This window comes from Microcebus murinus, chromosome 30 (genome assembly GCF_040939455.1).
Source record: "Microcebus murinus isolate Inina chromosome 30, M.murinus_Inina_mat1.0, whole genome shotgun sequence".
NCBI classification, from domain to species: Eukaryota; Metazoa; Chordata; class Mammalia; order Primates; family Cheirogaleidae; genus Microcebus; species Microcebus murinus.
In genome coordinates this window covers 1,329,364-1,351,783 of record NC_134133.1, presented here as the reverse complement: position 1 = coordinate 1,351,783, position 22,420 = coordinate 1,329,364, and the positions used below count along the sequence as shown (strand labels likewise).

The 22,420-nt window shown below is 43.2% G+C and overlaps 1 protein-coding gene across 1 annotated transcript in view; it reads left to right on the top strand.

The window, feature by feature from the left end:
- Nucleotides 1–302: 302 nt before the first annotated feature.
- TAFA1 (TAFA chemokine like family member 1) overlaps nucleotides 303–22,420 on the top strand; it is a 488,138-nt gene continuing 466,020 nt past the window's right edge. The window contains exons 1-2 of the mRNA XM_075998829.1: nucleotides 303–740; nucleotides 2,697–2,817. Coding sequence (XP_075854944.1) covers nucleotides 2,700–2,817 — 118 coding nt within the window. The 5' untranslated portion in view covers nucleotides 303–740; nucleotides 2,697–2,699. The remainder of the gene's footprint in view (nucleotides 741–2,696; nucleotides 2,818–22,420) is intronic.

Genomic DNA, 22,420 nt, shown 5'->3' with positions numbered 1-22,420 from the left:
TCTGTCATCCACTGCTGAAAGTCTTAACTCCCCTTAGCAGGAACACAACCTTTGCAGAACGTTTGTTCTTTTGTTTCTTTCTGCCTCTTTCTTTGCTCTTCTGGCAGATGAACGCTATCAGGGAAAAACCTCTAACGTTTCTCTATCGGGCAACAGAGTGTTAAGGCGCTGCTTTGAGTGGCTGGAGAGTTGGTGGTGGGTAGATGTCACAATTCCGCTGTGGCTGAAATAGAGGCAATGTCACTTTAAGACGTGTGATACTTCGGAGAGAGGAGGGTTGTATTGAAACAGACTCCTGCTACTTGCAGCTCGGGAGAGCAGCCCGGATCCCACATTCTGCTGCCCCGGAAAGCACCAGAATGGGAAGGATCCTTGAGCAACTGTAAACTGATTGTCCCCGGAGAAACTGCATGCTGTCTCTCCATCCCTTCAAAGGGTCTCATCAGCCAGAGGTGACAACGGGGGAAGACTGAAAGGTGAAAAATGAAAAGGTTTCCACCCCTCAAACGTTGGCTCCTTTTCTGACAATACAGTCTGAATGCACCCGATGCCTTTACCGTGGAAATTGGATCGGAAGAGGAAAACATATATATATTTTTAATCTTGATAAAGAAGATTGTTGGGAAGCATTTTTTTTTTTTTAAAAAAAATCTCAAATGTGGCACAGATGGATTTTAGAAAGTGTTAGATCTTTCCAATGAACACTAAGAGAGTACTCTGCTCTTGGTTGGATTTTTCAGGTAAGACACCCACTTTAAGGATTTAAGATTGTGAAAGCAGGTCTGGAACCTATTCGGTCATACCTACAGATCTGTGCAGGCTGGATGCCTGTTTTGGGAGAAACAACTTATTAGACAACCTCTCGGTAAAGGAGCAAGCAGTGAGAGAGGTATGCAAGGGGGCTTGGAAGTAATGGTGAGAATTAAAGTTAAATAAAAAAAAAATGCATATTGCAAATGGCAAGTCACAGTGATCTTTTTGAGTGCTGAGATCTAGGTAGGTGAAGAAATGAGCAAGAGAAAGCAGTCATAGAAATACCATCAAGTTTTGATTTGGGTAGGGATTTTTTTGTTTGTTTGTTTTCAAGTTTAGATGAATTCCTAGTGCATTTTAACTTGCAATTCACAGCACAGTGAATTGACAAAACACAATCACCTCTGTTTTGTCTTTCTATAATTTAAAGGGTATTCTGGAAAAGTCCGAAAAAAAATGCATTCATTTTTGGGATTCGCAGTAGGGGTGTTGCTATTTATCTCCACTGAAGAGAATGAATGCATCTATGTTGCCCTGACAATTCTGAAAGCAATAAGGCCAGGTTATGTGTGTGCAAAAGTAAACAGTGGGCAGCAAAGTATTAGAAAGTGAGTATTCCGTCTGAATCAGAGACAGACTCGGGCATGAACAGCAGCATGCTGATGAAAATAACGTTTTCCTACTTTGCAGTTAATTATAGTTGTCACCATTTGTCTATTATAGTCCTAAAACTCTCTTCGGAGGCTACCTCTCTCTCCTAAAACACACAAATTATCCTGTATTGTGTGCATATATGATGTATAATTTTGCTTTCCGGACATCACAGTTTTTAAAAGGAGTACCAATTTTCACGAATAAAGAAGAGGTCCCTAGCAGGTTTTCAATGCACAGTTAAAATCCTTCAAGGGTATGCTTTGACAGTGGAAAGGAAAAGAAAGAAAACAATCTTGCTTCCAAAGCCCAGTCTGGCTGAGGGAAAAGCATATATATATATATATATATAGTTAAGTGGATTCTTGTACAGAATTTGTGTCCCTGCCACTCGCGGAGTAACGATGATGCTTGGAGTTTGATTAATTTGGCAATATGAAATGCAACATAAGGTGTTGTTTGAGAAATTGGACAATATGCAGCGCAGTTGAGCCTTTGTAGCTCCTAAGATCCTCGTAGGTGCAGATGATAAGGCTGTCAAAGTTTCTTGTGCCTGAGAAAAGGTATGTGTTCATCCATAAATACACATACCACCTGTATATGCATATTCATCAACACTGCACAACAAATGCCACGATGGAATGAATCTTAGGAGCAGGGTTGTAAATGATGCCTTGCTCTGGAATAGATGCATATATATCTTGCATCTGAAACTCATTCTGGCTGAAGACAATTCCTTCTGATTTTAAGTCCAGCCAAAAAAGATCAGTTCTATTAGGAGATTACAACATGCCTCTGAGAAATGATTACTTAGTTTAGAAGACAGCATTGCAATTAAAAATTCATGAGTATAGAATTAAAAAAAAAAAAGAACCCACTCTTTCCTTCCAGGCTTATGTCAGACTTGCAATGAAGTTAGAATGAACAGGAGTCTGCAGCTTTGCAAGCTGGGATAACTGGGGTTTAAAGAGCACTGTGTAAAATCGGATTTTAGTCAGCCTACATTGTTTCAAACTGCCTAGCCGATAGCCAACAACTTAATTTTGTTATTTTGGCAGCATTTGGAATTTCGTTTCGCAGAATTTCTTTTTTAAAAAAAAAATGAATTTATGATCTTCTGGAAAGGACTTCCTCTCAATCCTGCTTCCTGGCCTGACCTCGGCTGGGTCACTCATTCTAGCCAGGGAAGTGGCAGTGGCACGTGAGGTCTGAGACCTCCCTCTGCTCATGCTCATCGGTGGGGCTTGAAGCTGGGGGTGTGTGTAACCTTCCCTGTCCGGTGTTCTCTTTAGAGAATGGCAATGGTCTCGGCCATGTCCTGGGTGTCGTATCTGTGGATTAGTGCCTTCGCGATGCTCCTGTGCCATGGGTCCCTTCAGTACACCTTTCAACAGCACCACCTGCACAGACCAGGTAAGCAGGGGGCTGGCTGCACCCCGGCCCCCCCCACCCCCGGGCGGGCTCACCACTGTCTCCATAACAGATGGTCGAATGCAAGTGACAGAAAGTGCCACCGTGTGGGCAGCTTGCCTCTGAGTCCCAAGACACCCGAGCTGGCTGGATGCTTCCGGGGGTGGGTGGGGGAGTGTACCAAAATGTTTCGGAGGCATTTCTATTCATTTCTCAGAAAAAGAGGAAGGTGTCTGTCCAGGTCGTCCCACCCGCTTGCTCCTACACACCTTGCAAAGTAGAAGGCAATTGCTTCTGCATGCTTTGCCCAACAGCAAAATACTCTGCCAAAGGTGGGGATAGCTTTCCCAACTTGGAGGATGTTTTTTTTTTTTTAGGGAGGCAAAATGCCATCTTTGTGCGTCTGTTCCCGGGATGCCCTTTTCACCGAGTTTAGAGTCTATCGTTTTGGTCTGTATGTGGCTAAGAAATGTGTGTGTATTGGGGTGGAAGGGGGGCAGTCCCCAAACTAACTTTGAAAGTTATAAGTTGTCAACGAAAAAGAAGTTAAGAAGTAACTTACTATTTCTTTCCTGGTTTAATTGGCCTCCTTTCCTTACTCCCTTCCTTCGCTGCCTGTTCTTCCAGTGTGCTCAGTGTGGCTGTTTTGCTTTTCTTTGGGCAGTTTCAGGACATGGCCCCCTCTCGCCCGATTTCCCCCCAAAATTGAATATTTAGCCCCGGACGCATCTCGTTTTCTTGTCATTCTGTGCAGAGTGTGTATTTCTTGCCCTTCTGTGGCCTCACTCTTCAGCCTGGATTTTTTTTTTTTTCCTCTTCTTTGCCTCTTTTGCCAGCCTCTTCTTCCTCCTACTCGCCCCCCAACTGTCCTTCCCTTCCCTTGTTCTCCAAACAAGGGAGATATTCTTCTTGTGTTCTGTTTAGCTTGAGCCTCTGCATCCTTTGCAACCTGCCCCTTGACCATGACCTTCCCCCTCCCCTCCCTCCCTGCCCCAGGGACTGTCCGGTTTGGGCTCTGGGGACCAGTTGCATGCGGATCCGGATCCGAGTTTCCCAGGCTCAGTTCGGAAGTGCTCCCTGCCCTCCCTCCCTCCCCAGCTGCAAATCCTGCAAATCCCTTCGGGGCCTCCGCCCATCCGCGCAGCGCAGTCCCGCGTCTATGCAGCCCCGCGTCTACGCGCTCCTTGCCTTTCCCAGATGCGCAGAGGCCTGGAGAGATCTTCGGGGCTGCCATCCTCGGGCGGGCAGCACCTCCCGGGGCTGCTCGCTGTCCCCTGGGGCGCTCCTCGGGCTGGGGCAGGCTGGGTGCAACGCGGGCAGGCGCAGCCCAGGGTCCCCGCGCGCGCTCGCTGGGTGCCAAACCCCGGCCACCCCGGGAGGAGGGGTGGGGTGGCCTGTGCTTGGGACTGAGGGGGGACTGACGTGGGGGGGGGACTGTCCCCAGGTGGCCTCAGCCCCTCCTGGGTGGCTGGGGGGCGCTGGTGGCCCTGCAGGTGGGCCTGGAAACCGCTGCGCCTCCGTTGTGCACCCTGGCGCGTCCCCAGCCGGAGTCCCCAGCCTGGCGCAGGACGCTCCCAGGCAGCCCAGGATTTGGGGTCTGTTTGTCACCTCCCGTCACTTCATCACGGATCTGTTCTGGCCAAAGACCGCCTTTGACTCGCTGCTACTCGGTCATACAAATACTGTGGGGGAAGTCTGCACTTGGGGTACTTGGAAATAAGAATTTATGTTTTTTTTTTTTTTTAAAATAGCCACCTATCAATTGTGATGTTTTAGGCACGACTCTCAGAGTGAATTCACACGGTTTCCTATGATCCTTATGCGAGTGGGGGTCATTTTTCCCCTGGTCTGGGCATGGGGGGTGCAGAGGGGTTGGGTGACTTGGCTGACGCCTCACAGCAGGGCAGAGCTACCTCGGGGAGGGAGTCAAGGGGTTTGAATCCGCCACCAGAGCAGGTGTCTCTCTGGGTGCACGCAGTCACCCTGCCAGGTAAGCCCCTTTGAGGAGGTTTGAGCCCTTGCAGGCAATCTGTGAAAATGTCCAGCATGTCCCTTCGTGGACTTGTGTGAGTGCAAACCCATGCAGAGGGGTGGCCACGGCCGAGCTGGTGAGTGGCTCGTGGTGACTGGATCACAGGGCTCGGGGCTGGCCCCCATCTCTGCCTGTCACTTAGGGTTAGTGGCATGACCTTGGGAACGTGACTTTTCTTACCCGAGCCCAGCTTCCCATCTGGGGCTATGGTAGAGGGGGTGTGATCAAACTGAAAATAACTTCCGAGCAAGTCCTTTTGTAAGTCGTAAAGTTCTTTGTAAATAATCAGGAATATTTCTGACAGCCCCACTTAATAGACTGCAAGCGTGGAAGTCAGGGGTGTTGAATGAGAGAAGTTTTGCAGCTACGAATCCATACAGTGAGAACGAAAACTGTTTTATCTCTTGTTGTTGTTTTTTTTTTTTTTTAATTTTTTTTATTGTGGTGGTACAGGGCTAGAATATACCACCCAGTGCTATGCTTCTTATTTTACCCTCTATGCTTATAATCATGAAATATGCACAGTGCAACAATCTGCAATGAGCTTTCCCATAGGTTGTCTGTATTAAGCAGTTACTACATAGATTTTTTTTTTGGTGGTAGGGGTGGGTTATGCGTGATAAGTAAACTCACGCTTTTGTAAGGGTTATCATTAAAACATAATATCTTAAGCAGAGAAGCGCATTATTAAGTTCTGGCTGGAATTAAACTCAGTAGTTGTTTTCTCCATTGTTTTCTGCAGAATTTGCTTATTATCAACCAACGCCCGTGGTTGATCTGGGCGTCAAGTTCCCCAAGAAACTGTAGCAGTGAAAGCAATTGCAACCCCAAGCGCTTACCCATTTGAGAGCCATTCAGCTTCATTGTTGAAATGAGGAAACTATAAATACCCCTTTCTAGATGCAGAGAGATTAAAATGATATTAAACTTAAAGTCCAATGCTTCCATGTAATACGTTTATTCAACTTTGTTGGTTTCTCGACAATAGCAGTGAAGATTAAAGTGATAGATCTTGGCCATAGCAATATTCTAGATTACCCTAGCCAGGCTTTTTAATATAATCTTCTATTTTGATTTTAGGAGTAAAAATATGCTTTTTTTTTTTTTTTTTTTTATGAGAGTGGTGGCGCGTCCCTTTGCAGGTCTTAAATCTTCTGGGACACTAATGAAATGTGTATGAAAACAAGAGAGGAATCAGGGCCAGTTATCTGTGACAATCCACCCCTAAACGAGCAAATAAATAAATAAAATAGCTGGAGAAATGAGCAAAAAAAAAGGAAAAAAAAATAACCCCCATAATCTCATTTTCTCAAATCGGTTAAAAGCAAGTGACATGATGAGAAAAAATGAGACACCCCGCAGACCCTGAGCTTTGCCACATTTGCCTAAGCTTGAAAAATCACCTCTTTCATAGAGCAAGAGCAAGCAGACGCTGCGTGCATGCCAAGCATAGCAGGGGAATGTTGGAGAGTGACAGATCTTTCTCTCAGAGCCTTGATTGGAGGGAGAGTGAAGGCTTCTGTACTACCTGGTCACTTGCCTAGGAGTGGCTGTGCCAGCCCCTTCCCCCTCTCCCTCCCCAATTCTCTTGCAGGCAGCTTGGCTGTCCCCTGCACCGCAAGATTGATGGTGCTCGGATTGCAAGCAGCCAACTTCAGTCTCTCAAGAAATAATCCACTTCGCTGACAGATGAGTGGAATTGGACGTGATGTCCCCCCTCCTTTGGGCTGCCACACCTGGCTGCCACCAGCCCGCCAGGGTCCTTCGGGGGGGAAATAGTTAGAGATCTGGGCCAATTTCCGCTGTCATAACGTGACACTGAGACCGTGTTTCCGTGAGACCGTGAATTTGTGATCTGTCCTTTTAGTGCAGCGTGTTTGCACACAAGCAGAATGAGAATTACGTTAACTGGAAAACCGACTGATTTTAATGTATTTGCCTGCAGTCCCTGAGCACTTCCTATTTTTCATATTTATGGTATTAGGAATTCAGTTACTCACTAGTTAAGGGAGATTAAAACAGTCCATCAAAGGCAAGTGAATTTTTAAAAAATCGCACAAGTAGGAATGTGCCGTAGATTAACAGATTTGTAATTTCAATAATTTAATATTTGGCTAGATGGAGTTTTTATTTTGGGAACCGTGTAAAGAAATCACCATAACGACTTGAAGAATAGTGATGCCTGTTTTTAATTTTTCACAGTAAAGCTATTGGGGGGGGGGGTGTGCATTTAATTTAAAAAAGACAGACTAAGCAATGAAAACTCAAAAGTGGTGTTCAGTTGTTCCAGGTAATTAAAATAGACAAATCCAGCTCTTTATAATCACCAGTGTTTTGTGTAACAGGTAAAGAAAGGATGAATGATTTTTGCTAAATGTAACTTTCTAATTTAAGATGAGTTTGTTCCCCTTATGGATCCATGAAGTATGACAGTAATTTTGATAGTTGCTTAATTTTGAGTGTGTGGGCATGTGTGTGTTCGTGTGTGTGAGAGAGAGAGGGAGGTCCTTGAAATTTAATAAAATATGGATCATCTCAAAATTCTTTAGCAAGAAAAAGATCCTTGGGATTTGTTAGTAATTTAAACTTATATAGATAAATTACATGAGACAAGAAGTTTTAAGTGCCTAATGAATCATTCATTCATCGAGTCACTTCTATTTTATTGACAGGGTGTACAGAAATGATATAGAAAGAGATTATTGAGCAGAATTGTCTGTGTAATTTATACTTGACCTGATTTAAAGCTGTATCAAGCAAACTAGGTACGTTAGAGGTATTCATTTATGACTTATTACAATCCAAACATTACCATCCATTTTAAATTGCGGTATTTTTGTTAAAATATTAAAAAGCATTCTTCTGTGCCTTACACTGATTTTTACCTTAACATTTCAATAGTACTTTATTGAAAGCTGCTTAAAGAATATCCACTGGAATTTACCAAGGAACATTATAATAAAGAGTTGTTTTATAGCGGTAATATAGAAGAAATAGTGGGAACTCCCATGGTTGCATATTGGCCTTTTAAGAATGCATACCAGTGCGGGGTTGCTAAGTGTAGTGAATTGGCCCAAGCATCGGAGCAGACAGGTTGTTATTTGCTGTAAACCAGTGCTAGTAATAATCCATTGATCATCTGATCGACGATATTGACCTCATCTTAGAGTCAGAGTGCAGCTATAGACATCCGATAAGGCCCCATGATATCAAAACCAAATAGAGATGCAAATAAATATTTCCTGCTCATCTCATGAACTTATAAGAGAATTATGATCATGCTAAAAAAATTGTTACTTATGTGCACTCAAGCCTATGGCTTCCATTATAGCTAAGGAAAATAGACGTTATATCCTGCCGCAAACAAAAATATTTCGAGATGGCCTAAGTGAACATTAGCCTTTAATTGCTAATGTTTTAAAGTTCATTTAGGATGACAATTTTAACTCTCTTAAAAACACTTGCAACGTTGAACTCTGTAAAAATCTCTTAACTGTAGGGTATGCCATTTTAGTTACCAATTTGGCAGTGTCTCCCAAAATATAAAATTTGCAAATCCTGACACAGTAATTCCGTTTCTAGGCATTTACACTAAGAAAACTATTGGAAAAATCTGAAAAGGTGCATGTTAAGGTATAGTCATCACAATGATGGTTTTTTTGTTTTGTTTTGTTTTGTTTTTTTGAGACAGAGTCTCGCTTTGTTGCCCAGGCTGGAGTGAGTGCCGTGGCGTCAGCCTCGCTCACAGCAACCTCCAACTCCTGGGCTCAAGCGATCCTCCTGCCTCAGCCTCCCGAGTAGCTGGGACTACAGGCATGCGCCACCATGCCCCGCTAATTTTTTCTATATATATTAGTTGGCCAATTAATTTCTTTCTATTTATAGTAGAGACGGGGTCTCACTCTTGCTCAGGCTGGTTTCGAACTCCTGACCTGGAGCAATCCGTCTGCCTCAGCCTCCCAGAGTGCTAGGATGACAGGCGTGAGCCACCGCACCCGGCTTCAATGATGGTTTTAATAGCAAAAAAAAATTAGAGAGGAGTTTCATCTCCATCAAAAGGGGACTGGTAGGCCGGGCGCGGTGGCTCATGCCTGTAATCCTAGCACTCTGGGAGCCCAACGCGGGAGGATCGCTCCAGGTCAGGAGTTCAAAACCAGCCTGATCAAGAGCGAGACCCCGTCTCTACTAAAAATAGAAAGAAATTAATTGGCCAACTAAAAATATATAGAAAAAATTAGCCGGGCATGGTGGTGCACGCCTGTAGTCCCAGCTACTCGGGAGGCTGAGGCAGGAGGATGGCTTGAGCCCAGGAGTTGGAGGTTGCTGTGAGCTAGGCTGATGTCAAGGCACTCTAGCCTGGGCAACAGAGTGAGACTCTGTCTCAAAAAAAGGGGGGGGGGATTGGTAAAATAAATGCTAGTACATCCATGCAATGGGATTTGTTGTGGCCATTACAAAGGAGAACAAGTGTGTGTATGTACTCATGTGGAAAAATGCCCATGAGACATTGCTGAGTGAAGAAAGCAAGGAAAAGAGCACTTCAAAATAATTTTGGAGAAAAAGAATCATATTTGCACATGCATAAACAAGGTGGAAAAGGATATGAACAACCTTTCTACAGTGATGGCTAAATCTGGTGAGAGGCTTGGAATGACTTAAACTGTTTACTTCCTATAATTAGGTGTGCTTTGGATTCACTTTTGGTATGAGCCTATATTGTTTTTTAAATAAAAAGCATAAACTGCTAGCTACGGAGAGCTTTAATGGTAAAATTAGAAATACATCACACAATGTTTCAGTTGAAGAAAAAAGAAGGGAGATAGGCCCTCTTTCTTCTAAGGGCCTTAATCCAATAGAATGTCTAGAGCAGCCTTCCTCAAATTATACTTCATAAAAACACTGTCCGTTGGAGACGCTCCTTGGAGTAATCCCACTGATGATGGCCCTTTGGGGAAGCTCTCACTGTTTGGTACGTTCTCCTTTTTGAGATCTGCAGTTCACGTAAGCGTATAGAAAATTCTGGAAAGATTTGCAAGTAAGAAATCTGATTTTGTTTGACTAAAAAGTTTCAAACACTTTTTTTTTTTTTTTAACTCGGTTAACATCAACAGTGCCTGTTCATATCACATGTGTCGAGAAGGGCGGGCCAAGATCATTCCGAAATACTGTGCTATCCCTCTTTCTGTCTCTGGCCTCTACCGATGTACTTGACAAATAAATAGTAGGCGCCCAGAAAATGCTTGTTAAGTTGTGAGGGAAAGAAGGAATAAAGAGTCTGGTGGAATCTTACACTCTCTTTAGTTGTTACTACTTGCGTGTGTGTGTGTGTGTGTGTGTGTATATGGTTGCATGTGTATTTGTGTGTGTTTGTAATTTGGAAATACCTGGAAATTGGAGGAGTTCTATAAACATTAAATTGTTGGTATGACATATACATGTATGCATGTGTGTGTGTGTGTATTTGTGTAGATATTTGACTCCATTCAATTTTTTTTTTTTTTTTTTTGAGACAGAGTCTCACTTTATTGCCCAGGCTAGAGTGAGTGCCGTGGCGTCAGTCTAGCTCACAGCAACCTCAAACTCCTGGGCTCAAGCGATCCTCCTGCCTCAGCCTCCTCCCGAGTAGCTGGGACTACAGGCATGCGCCACCGTGCCCGGCTAATTTTTTGTATATATATATTAGTTGGCCAATTAATTTCTTTCTATTTATAGTAGAGACGGGGTCTCGCTCTTGCTCAGGCTGGTTTCGAACTCCTGACCTCGAGCAATCCGCCCGCCTCGGCCTCCCAGAGAGCTAGGATTACAGGCGTGAGCCACCGCGCCCGGCCTCCATTCAATTTTTGACAGCTATTCCAGTGATGATAATAATTCACAGAGTATACTTACAGATGTAGTAAAACATTAAATCCCCAAGGATTTCAGTCAACGCATAAGGAGCTCTTTGTCGTGGTGGTGGTGGTTTTGTTGTTTTTTCCTGTAGGTTTAGAAAATATTTTAGAAGTGGTTTCGAGGGACTGAAGAAAGGAGCGAGGAAGTGTCACTTAGCAAATAAGGAAAGGGATTTTACTTCCCAAATTCTTTTGATATCAGGAGAAAAAAAGGAGAAAAATTTCATCTTTGTAGCAGAGAGAAAATAACACCAGAGAAGCAATTTTTCCTTTCTTTGGGGGTAAAGAGAAGATGAATTATTTTGTTAACGATTTGTACAGACTAATTGAATTCCCCAAAGATAATGTCCCTAAAGCACTTAGGGAACTCTCTTGGCCCACTGTGTCTTTCTCCTTCCTTGAATTTGTGTAATAAAGGTCCAGAAAAAAGAAAAGAGAAATGATGTTATCACAGAGATTTTTCTCTCGGAAGGCGGATGGAAATGCTGAGCAATCTGCCTGCTGATTAAGTGGCTCCTGCCTCCTGGCGGGGCAGGGTCAGCCCAAGTCCCCCTTGAGCCTGATTAAAGATCTCCTCCATCCTCAGATGGGGCCATTGTCCTCCTGATGCAATTACCTGCATTTTACCTTTACTGCACCCTTTCTAGCATGCTTTCATGTCACTCGAGAATAAATCCAAGCTTCGGATACATGCATTCAAAGGATGTTCTTATTTCCCACTTTTGTGGATGAAAAATGGGCCAATAGGGTGCTTTAACGTGTCAGCTCCCAGATTTAGCTGAGCTGCCACCACATCTGGGGATGGGGGGAAAAGCACTTCAGTGCTCCTGAAATGAACAACATATTCTGGATTAGGGAGCAGGTCATACTGCCCATTGCATAAATACTGGGTGGGTATTCAACACATATTTACTGATCAACCAGGCCTTTTGGCCAAGCACTAACTTTATAGCCTTTGAAATTCAAGTCCTGGTGGGAAAGGACCACATTGAGTCTTTTTTATACTGGGTTATGATGAGCAAAATGCACTGGGGCAAGAGTCCCAGGCTGGGGACTTTGAAGATTTCCCTTAAGTTGTCCAAGTGACAGATGAGAGGGTTGGAAGGAACCGAGAATTTCCATAGTGTGTCTTGTAGCTCCAAGGGGGTGATCCATGTGTTTCATAAACAATGAAGGGTATCCTGCCAAATAACGAAGCTTTCAACTGCCTAAGGAACTGATTTATTCATTTTATCTATCTTATCGGATATAGCAAGATTCAGTCCGGAATTCCTTTTGTAGATGTAAAAAAAAAAAAAAAAAGCATTCTGCTAAAACTATCTGGAAACTTTGTGGATGATTTCATAGATAATCGAGGCAAATACCTTCACGGACCAGGTGGGTAACAGAAATCATCTGCTAGACATCAGGAAATGCTGAGGAGGGCTAATCAACCCAAGAACACACGCACATCTAGAAGGTACAACAAACACACCCTTAGCTTCACCTGAGAGAGAGGTCCACTGGGAAACCATCCGCTATTCCAAGGCAAGCTAGAAACCTAGAATTTTGTGTGTAATTTCTTTACCTTTTAAACGTCAGGTGGGCCAAACAAAACTTGACTGAGGGCTATGTCCTGCCTCCACTCTGTCAATGTGTAACCTCAGACAGGATAAGACCATGTTCAACTCTAATATCTCATGATTCCTAATCAATTTATCCAGTATCTTTATGCAGACAGGCTGGGGAGAGGTAAGAAGAATAAGGGCCAAAGGAGATGCTCTATGCACCTGTGTCTTGGGCTGCTTTAAAATTACACCTGTGGTTTATCCCTTCCCTGCTTACTACACCCAACTGGTGGAAACACTGGGTCTCTGAGCCTCTAGTCGGTATCACCGAGGCTCTGGTCACCCGAAAGCCTGTGTACAATGCAGCCAACGGTCTAACCAGAAGTCTCACTCAAATCTTAGCTAAAAATTAATTTTCTTGTAGATTCATATTGGAAAAAAAATGATAATCACTAAGGGCAATAAAACAGAGGGAGGCATCCGGGAGCAAAGTGATGCCTACATAAAAATCTTAATCTAATACCTTATTAAAGTGCTCAAAATTTAGCCTGAAGCCCACTAGTAGGTTATAAGTTTATCTTGAAATCCAAGTTTTTTTTTTTTTTTTTTTGCTTTTTCTTCTTGTTCTTTTGAGCAAACGACTTACGTTTTCATGTGCGTTCATTTTTGTATTTGAATAAAGGCAACTTTTTTAGAAAACCCACTGAGTAATCGTTCTACTGGAAGTGACATGTAACTAAGGTCTACTGAGCTTCCCTAATTCAATATTCTACTAAGAAAACTGGCTGCTAGCTCTTGGAAACATTGCGAAGTTTCCGCATGCAAAGAATTAGAATCCGTGCAATTTGGGGAAGGATAATTTTGTTAATGGTATATCGTGAGTGTCGTCTTGAGTTGTTAGTGATTCTCAGTTGCTGTGGTCTTTGCTTTTCGATTATAAATTACTGTTGGTTTGGTTTCATCATTACCAATTAAATTTGCTGCGGGCTGGTTGGTTAACCCCAGAGTCCATCATGATGATGCATATTTGCATACTTTGGGTTTCAAATTTGCTGAAGGCTAGACTTTCAGACATTCCTGGACCGTGGCTCAGACAAGATCTATCTGTGTTCTTATTGCTAAAACATGTCTCGCCGTGCATCCCATGATGCTGTGTCAGCAACAAACCTCCTATTCCACTGTGTTCCCAGAAGGTTATAAGACTGTATTTTTGCTGTAGCTTTTCTCTAGTTGGATACACAAATACTGGCTGTTGGGTTACAATTGCCTACAGTGGTCAAGAAAGCAGCATGCCACACAGGCTTGACGCCTGGCAGCAAGAGGCTGTACCATCGTAGCCCAGATGGGTAGTAGGCGATGCCATTTAGGTTTGTATGAGGACTACTCTGTGATGTTTCCATAGTGATGAAGTCACCTAACGATGCATTTCTCAAAACATAGCCCCGTTGTTCAGTGATGCAGGATGGTATATGCAATCACCCTAAAGTCGGCTTGCATAGTGACATTGTGTAGACACTACCTGTGAAACTCTGTGACATATTCTCATAGCACATAACTTCTCTCTCTCTCTGTCTCTTTTTTTTTCTTGCCTAAGGGCATTGTTTTATAAGAGCATGCCAATAGGTTCCTCTTATAAAAATAATTGGTCATTCATAAAGTTTCTTTCCAAGTATTTATCACTTGTGTATTTTTTTTTACCGGGAAGAGGAAACAGGTAGGAATTGAATGTTTCACCCACTCTGCGCGCTGTGGCCAGGGAAGTTTGAGCACCACTGGTTCTGCAAAGAGATTATAACTAGAGACCAGCCCCTTTATAAAACCGTGAATTTAGAAATAAAAGGCATTAGCCAAAAATAAACAAAGCCGTCATCCTGATACATAAAGCGATAAGATACGAGACCTGAGAATGTGCCCATCTGGAAGCTTCCCAGACGATGAGGTCTCATGGAAATGAACTGGCTTAGTAGCTTCTTCCGTCTCTTGATCCGATGGAAATGCAAGATGCCAGGTGCCGGGCAGGTGCCGGGAGATCTAGGTCACTGGGTGAACATTTGTAGGGCAACGTTTTTTGACAGCTGCTCCCAGGATCGCTTAGAAGCAAGGGCAGATTTATGGCATGCGTGTTGCCAGTCTGCATCCTTCAGTCTGTCAGAAGCCCAGGTGACTCAGTCACCGCGATTGTTCCCACAGAGCCTGGATGTGATTAGGGGATTTCTCCCAGTCCTCCTCCAGGCTCTGCCTGTCAATTGACTGACACTGATGTGCAAAGTGGATATCTTTGGCCACCCCTGAAGTGGGTTAATTGGCTAACTATCTCCAGAACCTCACTTCTTTCCAGAGAAAGAATGTGCATTGCAAAATTCCTTTTATTAAAAAAAGAAGAAAACGAACCACATTTTAATTAAACTTAAAGAGCCACACGGGTCCAGTAGCTACTGTTTAAAATAATACAGCTTTAGACAATTCCGTCAAATTCTGAGAGTTGTGAGAGTTGTCTTTGATTCCCTCCAGAGATTTTTTTGATGCCAAAGTCTACGACGTCTAAGATGCAAAGCTACTTGCGGTATGGGCTGTGACTGAACAGCGTGCTAGATCACCACAGAGCGGGAAGCAGTCCTTTCTGAGCAGAGAAGATTTGGGAAGCCCTCGTGAAGTGGGCATTCCGTACTGGGCTTTGAAGGTTGGGTAGGAGGTTAGCTGGAGAATAGTGAGAATAGTCAAGGGTGTTCTCTATTCAACTCAAGGAAACAGGATGAGCAAAAAAGACTCAGGGACTGGCCGGCTGCGGTGGCTCACGCCTGTCATCCTAGCTCTCTGGGAGGCCGAGCCGGGCGGATCGTTTGAGTTCAAGAGTTCGAAACCAACCTGAGCAAGAGCGAGACCCCGTCTCTACTATAAATAGAAAGAAATTAATTGGCCAACTAATATATACAGAAAAAAATGAGCCGGGCATGGTGGCGCATGCCTGTAGTCCCAGCTACTCGGGAGGCTGAGGCAGGAGGATCGCTTGAGCCCAGGAGATTGAGGTTGCTGTGAGCCAGGCTGATGCCACGGCACTCACTCTAGCCTGGGCAACAAAGCGAGACTCAGTCTCAAAAAAAAAAAAAAAAAAACAAAAAAACTCAGGGACTGGCAAGGGTTATCTAAGTCAGTGACCCTGGCTAGCTGGTGGCTCTGCATTAGTTAGAGAAAGTCTCGTATTCATTCCAAGTAAAAGGGAAAGCAAGACTCTTTTTTTCTCAGCTGCTGTTTTGCAATCTAAAGGCTGCCGTCTCAGCCCACACTGGCGATCAAAGAAGGAGAGCTAGAGGTAAAATGGACAGAAAGAGTCCTGGTATTGCAGGGAGAGTTTCTATGGAAAGCAACTCAGCTAATTATCAATGACAAGGCCAACTGTCTTCTGGCCAGACTCTCTGAGCCCCATGAGGCCTTTCGCATCTTTGAATTATTATCTGTGTGCAAATAAAAGATAAACTTGTCATGACCATTGATTTTAAAAGTCTGATTGTTATATATTAAAGGAAGCTGCCTATCTCTGTCCGTCTCAAAGCCTAAGGATGATAATTTTTATTTTTAACGTGCAACAAGTTTAGTGTGTGACATTCAACAAATGTCTACTGACCCACCTACTAGGCGCCTGCTGCATGCAGGCCCTACTACGGGACGTTTCTTGGGATAGGACATTTGGTCTGCACCACAACCCTGTGTGGCCGCTACTGTTACTCCCCGTTGTCCAAAACGCTGCAAAATCTGGGTGATCGTCATATAGGTGACAGGGAAACTTAGGTTGTGCCCTGACTCCGCTTCCATTACAACCTCGTGCTGCTTTTGGGAATATCAGCGAAGCTGGTCCATTGAAATTGCAAAATAAATTTCTACGTTGAGGAGTGTTGAGTTGCAATTAGCCAGGCATCCGTTTCTTGGGCATGTAGCTCGGTCTATATCATGCAAGACTTTCGAGTGCTGGGGCTGGGATAATGTTGGAGTCTTAATTTAACTGTAAAAGCGGGCCTGGCCAAGAGCACGCTTTCTTTCCTTTCTGAATTAACAGGAGCTTGTTTTCGAGTGTTGTTTACAGGCCTGTTGTTTCCCAATAAATTCTTTTAGACCCTTTTGTGCTCCAGGCAGGGAAGCAGCGGCATGGGATAAATCTACATTTATTAGACTTGGTCTGAGTGTAGATTTTTTTTTTTTTTGGTTTGCTTAAAATGAAGTTATAAATCATTCACACTGGGAAAGAATTCTCTCCAACTGCAGTTTAACTTTTTTCCGTAAGTTTTTTTTTTTTTGGGCATCTATCATGTGGATTCTGCATGAATTATCTAGACTATCGTAACATGGGTTGACCTTTCTGGTAAGTGACTCGATCATTTCCGAAAGAGCATCTTTCAGCTAAAATACAGAACTTGCTGTCTTTCAAATAAAACGTGCCAGACCCCATAGCCCAATAGCGTGTGAGGTACTAATTGCTTGTGTAACCAGACCTGAAATTTCCCCTTCCGATTCCTGCATTGTCAAATCAAACACCTTCCTCCGTTCCCAAAACAGCAACCTCGTGGCGAGTATTGGGAAATTTCTGACACGCGGCCTGTTCTTCCCACAATCACGGCCTTGGGGACATTGCTCATCAATTATGGCACGCTTTGTGTTTGAACACAAATTGAGCCTCTGAACCCTTCCCAGAACAGCGTTCCAGTCATCCAGTTACTAAATGAGATGGGAATCGTTTAAAAAATAACCACAGACACCCCCCGCAGAGCAACCATCATCCAGCACCTACCGTGTTTCCCCAAAAATAAGATCTCCCCATAAAAATCAGCCCTAGCAGAATTTCTAGGCATTTGTGCAATAGAAGCCCTAACCTGGAAATAAGCCCTAGTGCTGGGCGTGGCTATGAAAATAAGCCCTAGTGCTGGGCGTGGCTATGAAAATCAGCCCTAGTGATGGGCGTGGCTATGAAAATAAGCCCTAGTGATGGGCGTGGCTATGAAAATAAGCCCTAGTGATGGGCGTGGCTATGAAAATAAGCCCTAGTGATGGGCGTGGCTATGAAAATCAGCCCTAGTGATGGGCGTGGCTATGAAAATAAGCGCTAGTGCTGGGCGTGGCTATGAAAATAAGTCCTAGTGATGGGCGTGGCTATGAAAATAAGCCCTAGTGATGGGCGTGGCTATGAAAATAAGCCCTGGTGATGGGTGTGGCTATGAAAATAAGCCCTAATGCTGGGCGTGGCTATGAAAATAAGCCCTGGTGCTGGGCGTGGCTATGAAAATAAGCCCTAGTGCTGGGCGTGGCTATGAAAATGAGCCCTGGTGATGGGCGTGGCTACGCAGTGCATCTGCACAACCCATGCATGTCGTCGCGGAGCAGGAAAGAACACGAGCAGCCCTTCTCATCTGCCCCGTGACAGCTCTAGTGCTCGACATGAGAGATCGGGGCCAGTGGTTCTAAAGGAAATAGAGTCGCAAGACATTCAGGATGGCATTCGGGGTTTGGAGAGTGAGGGTGATTTTCCAGAAGAAGATGACTTCACTCTATTTGAATCAATGTAGGTGGTTGTACTGTACTTAAAAAAAAAAAAAAAAACCACATCCCCTGAAAATAAGCCCTAGGGTGTCTTCTGGAGGAAAAATAAATATAAGACTCTTGTCTTATTTTCGGGGAAACACGGTACTATGAGCCTCACACTGTGCTAAGTGCCTTGTGTGGACTTAGCCATTTAGTTTTGAGATGAAACGTGTTGTCTATCCTGGTTTAGGCTGTTCTTTCATGTAATTCAGTTGTCTCCTCAAGGTGGGGTTATGTTATTCATTTGAAAATAATGCTTTCAATGATTAAGCAATTTAATGCACATACAAAGTACTTAGAATGGTTCCTGGAACACGATAAATGCCCTATAAGCATAGCAGCTACCTGCATCTTGGGGAATTGGGCATAGAGTTGATTTCCCTGCAGGTCTTCTACCTGACCTCACTCTCTTTGCTACCAGTGACTGTTGGCCTGAGGAGTCTGCAGGGATGGGGCGGCTTGGTATGCCAGACAGACCAGGAGTTTGCATCCTGTCTCTGTCATTGTCGCACTCACTTGCGCTAAAGTGTGGGCAAGTCACTGGGACTCTCTCTGCCTCGCCCATGCAGTGCGGATTGCTGGCTATCAGATCCCTTCCTTTCGACCTTTGGTAAGAAATAGAGGTGATGTGTATTCTACGCCTGCCGTACGGTAGTTGTTCAGGACGTGATATGCTGCCGTTATGATATATTGTTACATAAAGATATGAATGTCAGAGAAAAGATGGGATAAATAAGCCACTTGACACTAACACATACATCCACAGTATTGTACAAAGAAAAGATTCACATAGAGATTTTCCAACTTGGATTTATTTATGCACTTACGATCAGATCTGAGTCTTCTGATAATAAAATCCATATACTTAGTACAGGCCAAAGAGAGGGATTTTATGGTTACTCTCTGTAGTAGAATGCATAGTAGTTACATGAGTTCTAAGTCCATACGAACAGGTCAATACTTATAGTATCTTTCCTTCCAAAAGCACATTGTACATTTGGTTATTGATGAAGCTGCTCTAATCAGGAAGTTTGGTGGTATCTGTGGGATACCACTTAATAGGGAAGTCTGGTTAATTAATTTGAACATCTGACCAATAACTAATTAAAGAGAAACCATCCAAAAGTTAACATGTGTGTTTTGTGACTCTCAGACTGGATTACACCCTATTGCAATATAGTCAGCTGAAATCTTATACCATTTATCCGTTACTTCTTCAGATTTTTTTTATTAATTATGTTGTCCTTACAATAATCCATCACTTTCTTATCAAAGGACTCAATCACAACGGGAATTCAGGTATATACTGATAAACACAATGGTACCTAAATCTTTATTCCAGAGTACTATTTGTGTTTTTCAGCTACGCTGTTACGTATACCCCATATTTTCTACTCTGAACACAAAATAATATCTTTGTAGTAAGAATTGCCTAAGTAACATGGTATTTAATATTTTAAGCCCTAGCAAGAAGAAAATTAAGAAGTGCCAATAGTCAGTTTCTTATGTTCTAAGATTCTAGGGAATTTGAGCTAGCATGAAAGAATAGCCTATATAGTTAAAGCCCTGGATTAAAGATATTATAAGATGATGATAAATTTGCAATTAGTGTTTCAGGGTCTCCTAAGAACCGTACCCAACAGGCCCTAGTTCTCTACTAAAGAGGTCAAAAACCTTCTAAAACGCCTTGCCGAGTTCTCTGATAAAACTTTATTATCTCTCTTTTTACTGTCCTCATTAACATACTTCAAAAGTGCTGTAAAGTATTTCTGGCAAGCAGAGCATCAGATAATTTTACAGTAGTGTAAAGGATTTATTAATTATAATCTTTTCATGAGTCTGTTTATATTCTATCTTGACATTAATAGGTTGCCAAAACAAACCGGAGTTAATTGTATTTAATTAAATCGCTGAGAATGAGGAAGGGCAGTTTATGATTATTGTAAGCAGAAAGCCCTATTCACGCACTTGTTGGTGCGAATAAAATCTATCGTAGAGTTCTCTCTACTGGACATGGTATTATTCATCTACAGAAAGCAATATAAAAATGCTAATTCAAGAAACTTGCCATCATAGTGGAACATTTGGAGGTGCAAGCTTCAAATAGGATTTGTTACCTTATATCCAGTGTTCGGTAAATAAAGTGGGGTTCCCGACAGGACAGACACCCCTGTCTTCCTACTATGGGCTCTGGGGATTGCCAAGACCCACTGTCTCCCCTCTTCCCTTCCTTGGAGGAATTATTGCCAGGGGGGAAGTTTCTCAAATCTGAGTCAAGGTTTTCCTTGAAAACCAGGGCTTCAAACAAGACCCAAAGCAGCAGGAATGGGCTGCACCAAAGGTAAGAGATGCAGCTCATGTAGCAAATAATTCTCGACAAAGATAATAGCATCGTCTTTGGTCAAGAGGCAGAGTGGAAGTTACATTAGGAGAATCAGAAGAAGATGGGAAAGGGAATTGCTCTGTCAAGGATTCATGCTTGCAAGTGCTTTGAGGACAGTAGGAGGCAGGATGGAAGCTAGCTTTGAAAGAAAAAAAATTTAATTGCATGCTCTCCCTCACTTGCGTCTAAGTTTACGTATACATTAAACTGAGATTTTTTTTTTTATTAAGTGCTTACTGAGTGCCTGGCAGCGTGCTGGGCATTTCATATTATGCCATTAATCCTTACACCTCCCACCGCGAAGTGTAGTAGTAGCAGCAGCTACTTCTTGTTCTCTTCTTTCTACCAGTGAGGGAAATTAGGCTCAGAGAGGCTGAGCCACTTGCCCAGAACGCACAGCTAGTAAGCGGGGTGACACCACGATTGGAACGAGGGCAGTCTCGTTCCAGATCTCATGCTCTTAGTGACTCCAGTCCAGAAACTCTGTCTCTCCCAGTGCCCGCAGTGTGAGTTAGGATGGGCGGTATGAAGACAGAGGTACAGGCATGTCAGGCAAGGCTAGGTCGTGCTGCTGCTGCGGTGACAGTCACCCCAAATCTTTACGGCTGAACACAATAAAAGCTTGCTTCTTGCTCAAGCCATGAAGCTTGGCCAGGGGCTCCGCTCTGTGTCATCTTTTTTTTTTTTTTTTTTTTTTTTTTTTACTTTATATGAGGAAGGGTACCTGTGTCATCTTTAATCCAGAATTCAGAGCAGCATCTCTTTGAAATAGTTCTGTTCATCGTGGCAGAAAAAAAAGGGAGTTTTTTGGGGAGGGTCTAATATCAAATAAATGCTTCGGCTTACAAGGGACGCCAGTGGCTCCTGCTCACAAGCGGTGGCCAGACCTGGTCGTACGGCCCAGCCCGATGGCAAGTGGCCGAGAAGGGCCACCCTTACCATGTCCCCAGAGGGTGGACAGATGGTGCCCAGGAAATGCGTTTGGGTGGCTGATAGATGACACTTCCTTCGCCACAGTGCTCTTTTTTTTTTTTTTTTAACACGTGTGCAACCTGACATAGCTTAGCTCAGTTTGGCATTTGGATAAAGCTCCGGAAACTTCAGTTGCTCCGTCTATAAAGAAGGCGAAAGTGTGGATTCAAGAAAGGGACAATCCAGTTAGTGAATGTGACAAAGAAAAAAAAAAAAAAAAAGGTAATACTGAGCTTGTTTTCCTGTGGCTGATTTTTTCTTTTTTTTTCTTTTTCTGGTTTCAGTCTGAAATCCTTTTTTTTTTTTTTTTTTATTTATTTTTGAATGAATGGGTGTCACGTGGCCCGACTCTTCCTTGCTTAAGTCAAAGTGAGGGAACAAACCTCGGAGGCTATGGCAGTTCCTGTCCTTTTGTTTCTTTTGTCTCTTTTCCGTAGTAAAAACCTAATGCTGTCTCGCCCACTCTCTCTCCTTCCCTCCTTCCATTCTCTCATCTGTGCACCGATTCCCAATTTTAAGAAAAATTGCCATCCGGGATTTAAGGTCAAAGCATTGGACGCTGCACTCCCTGAGAGGTGCTGTTTGCTTCAGCTGAAACTTTTGCAGGGCGTATTCGGGCTGTGTAGGTGATATTTTTATATTATCCTAAGTATTTCTTATTTTTTTTTTTTTATTTCCAGAACCGTATCTGTCTCTAGGTGGCAGGGAAAAAAAACCAGTTATGGATCAAATGGTACCCCATTTGTCACGGATTAATGCCTATAAATGCTCTGATGACTGTAAGAGACAGAATCTTATATAAGGGTGGACGCTGACTTTGGGAAGAAAAAATAAAAAAAAAATTAATGAAGCCCAGAAAACAGTGATAGCGGAGAACATTGCAATTTTTAGGTGCTAAATGACTTATTTTCAAACCCTAGGAGTATTGGCAAGATTATCCCTCTCCTCCTTCCTTTAATTAAGCATTTCTCATAGTGACCTCAAGCTGAAGGAAAGTTGTTTTAGGGAGACTGAGGCTTCCTGAGAGCTGTTATTTAATGAACAGGGTTTTTCCTTATTAGCCAAAATAATAATAATAATAATAATAATCTGTGTTGATGAGCAGAGTAGGAAAAGCTGTCATTCACCATTGTGGAGTTCAAGGAAGAGAAATACAAATTGGGAGACTAGCTTGGTCCACCAATCCTTCTGTGAGTCACTAATGCTATTAACAAGA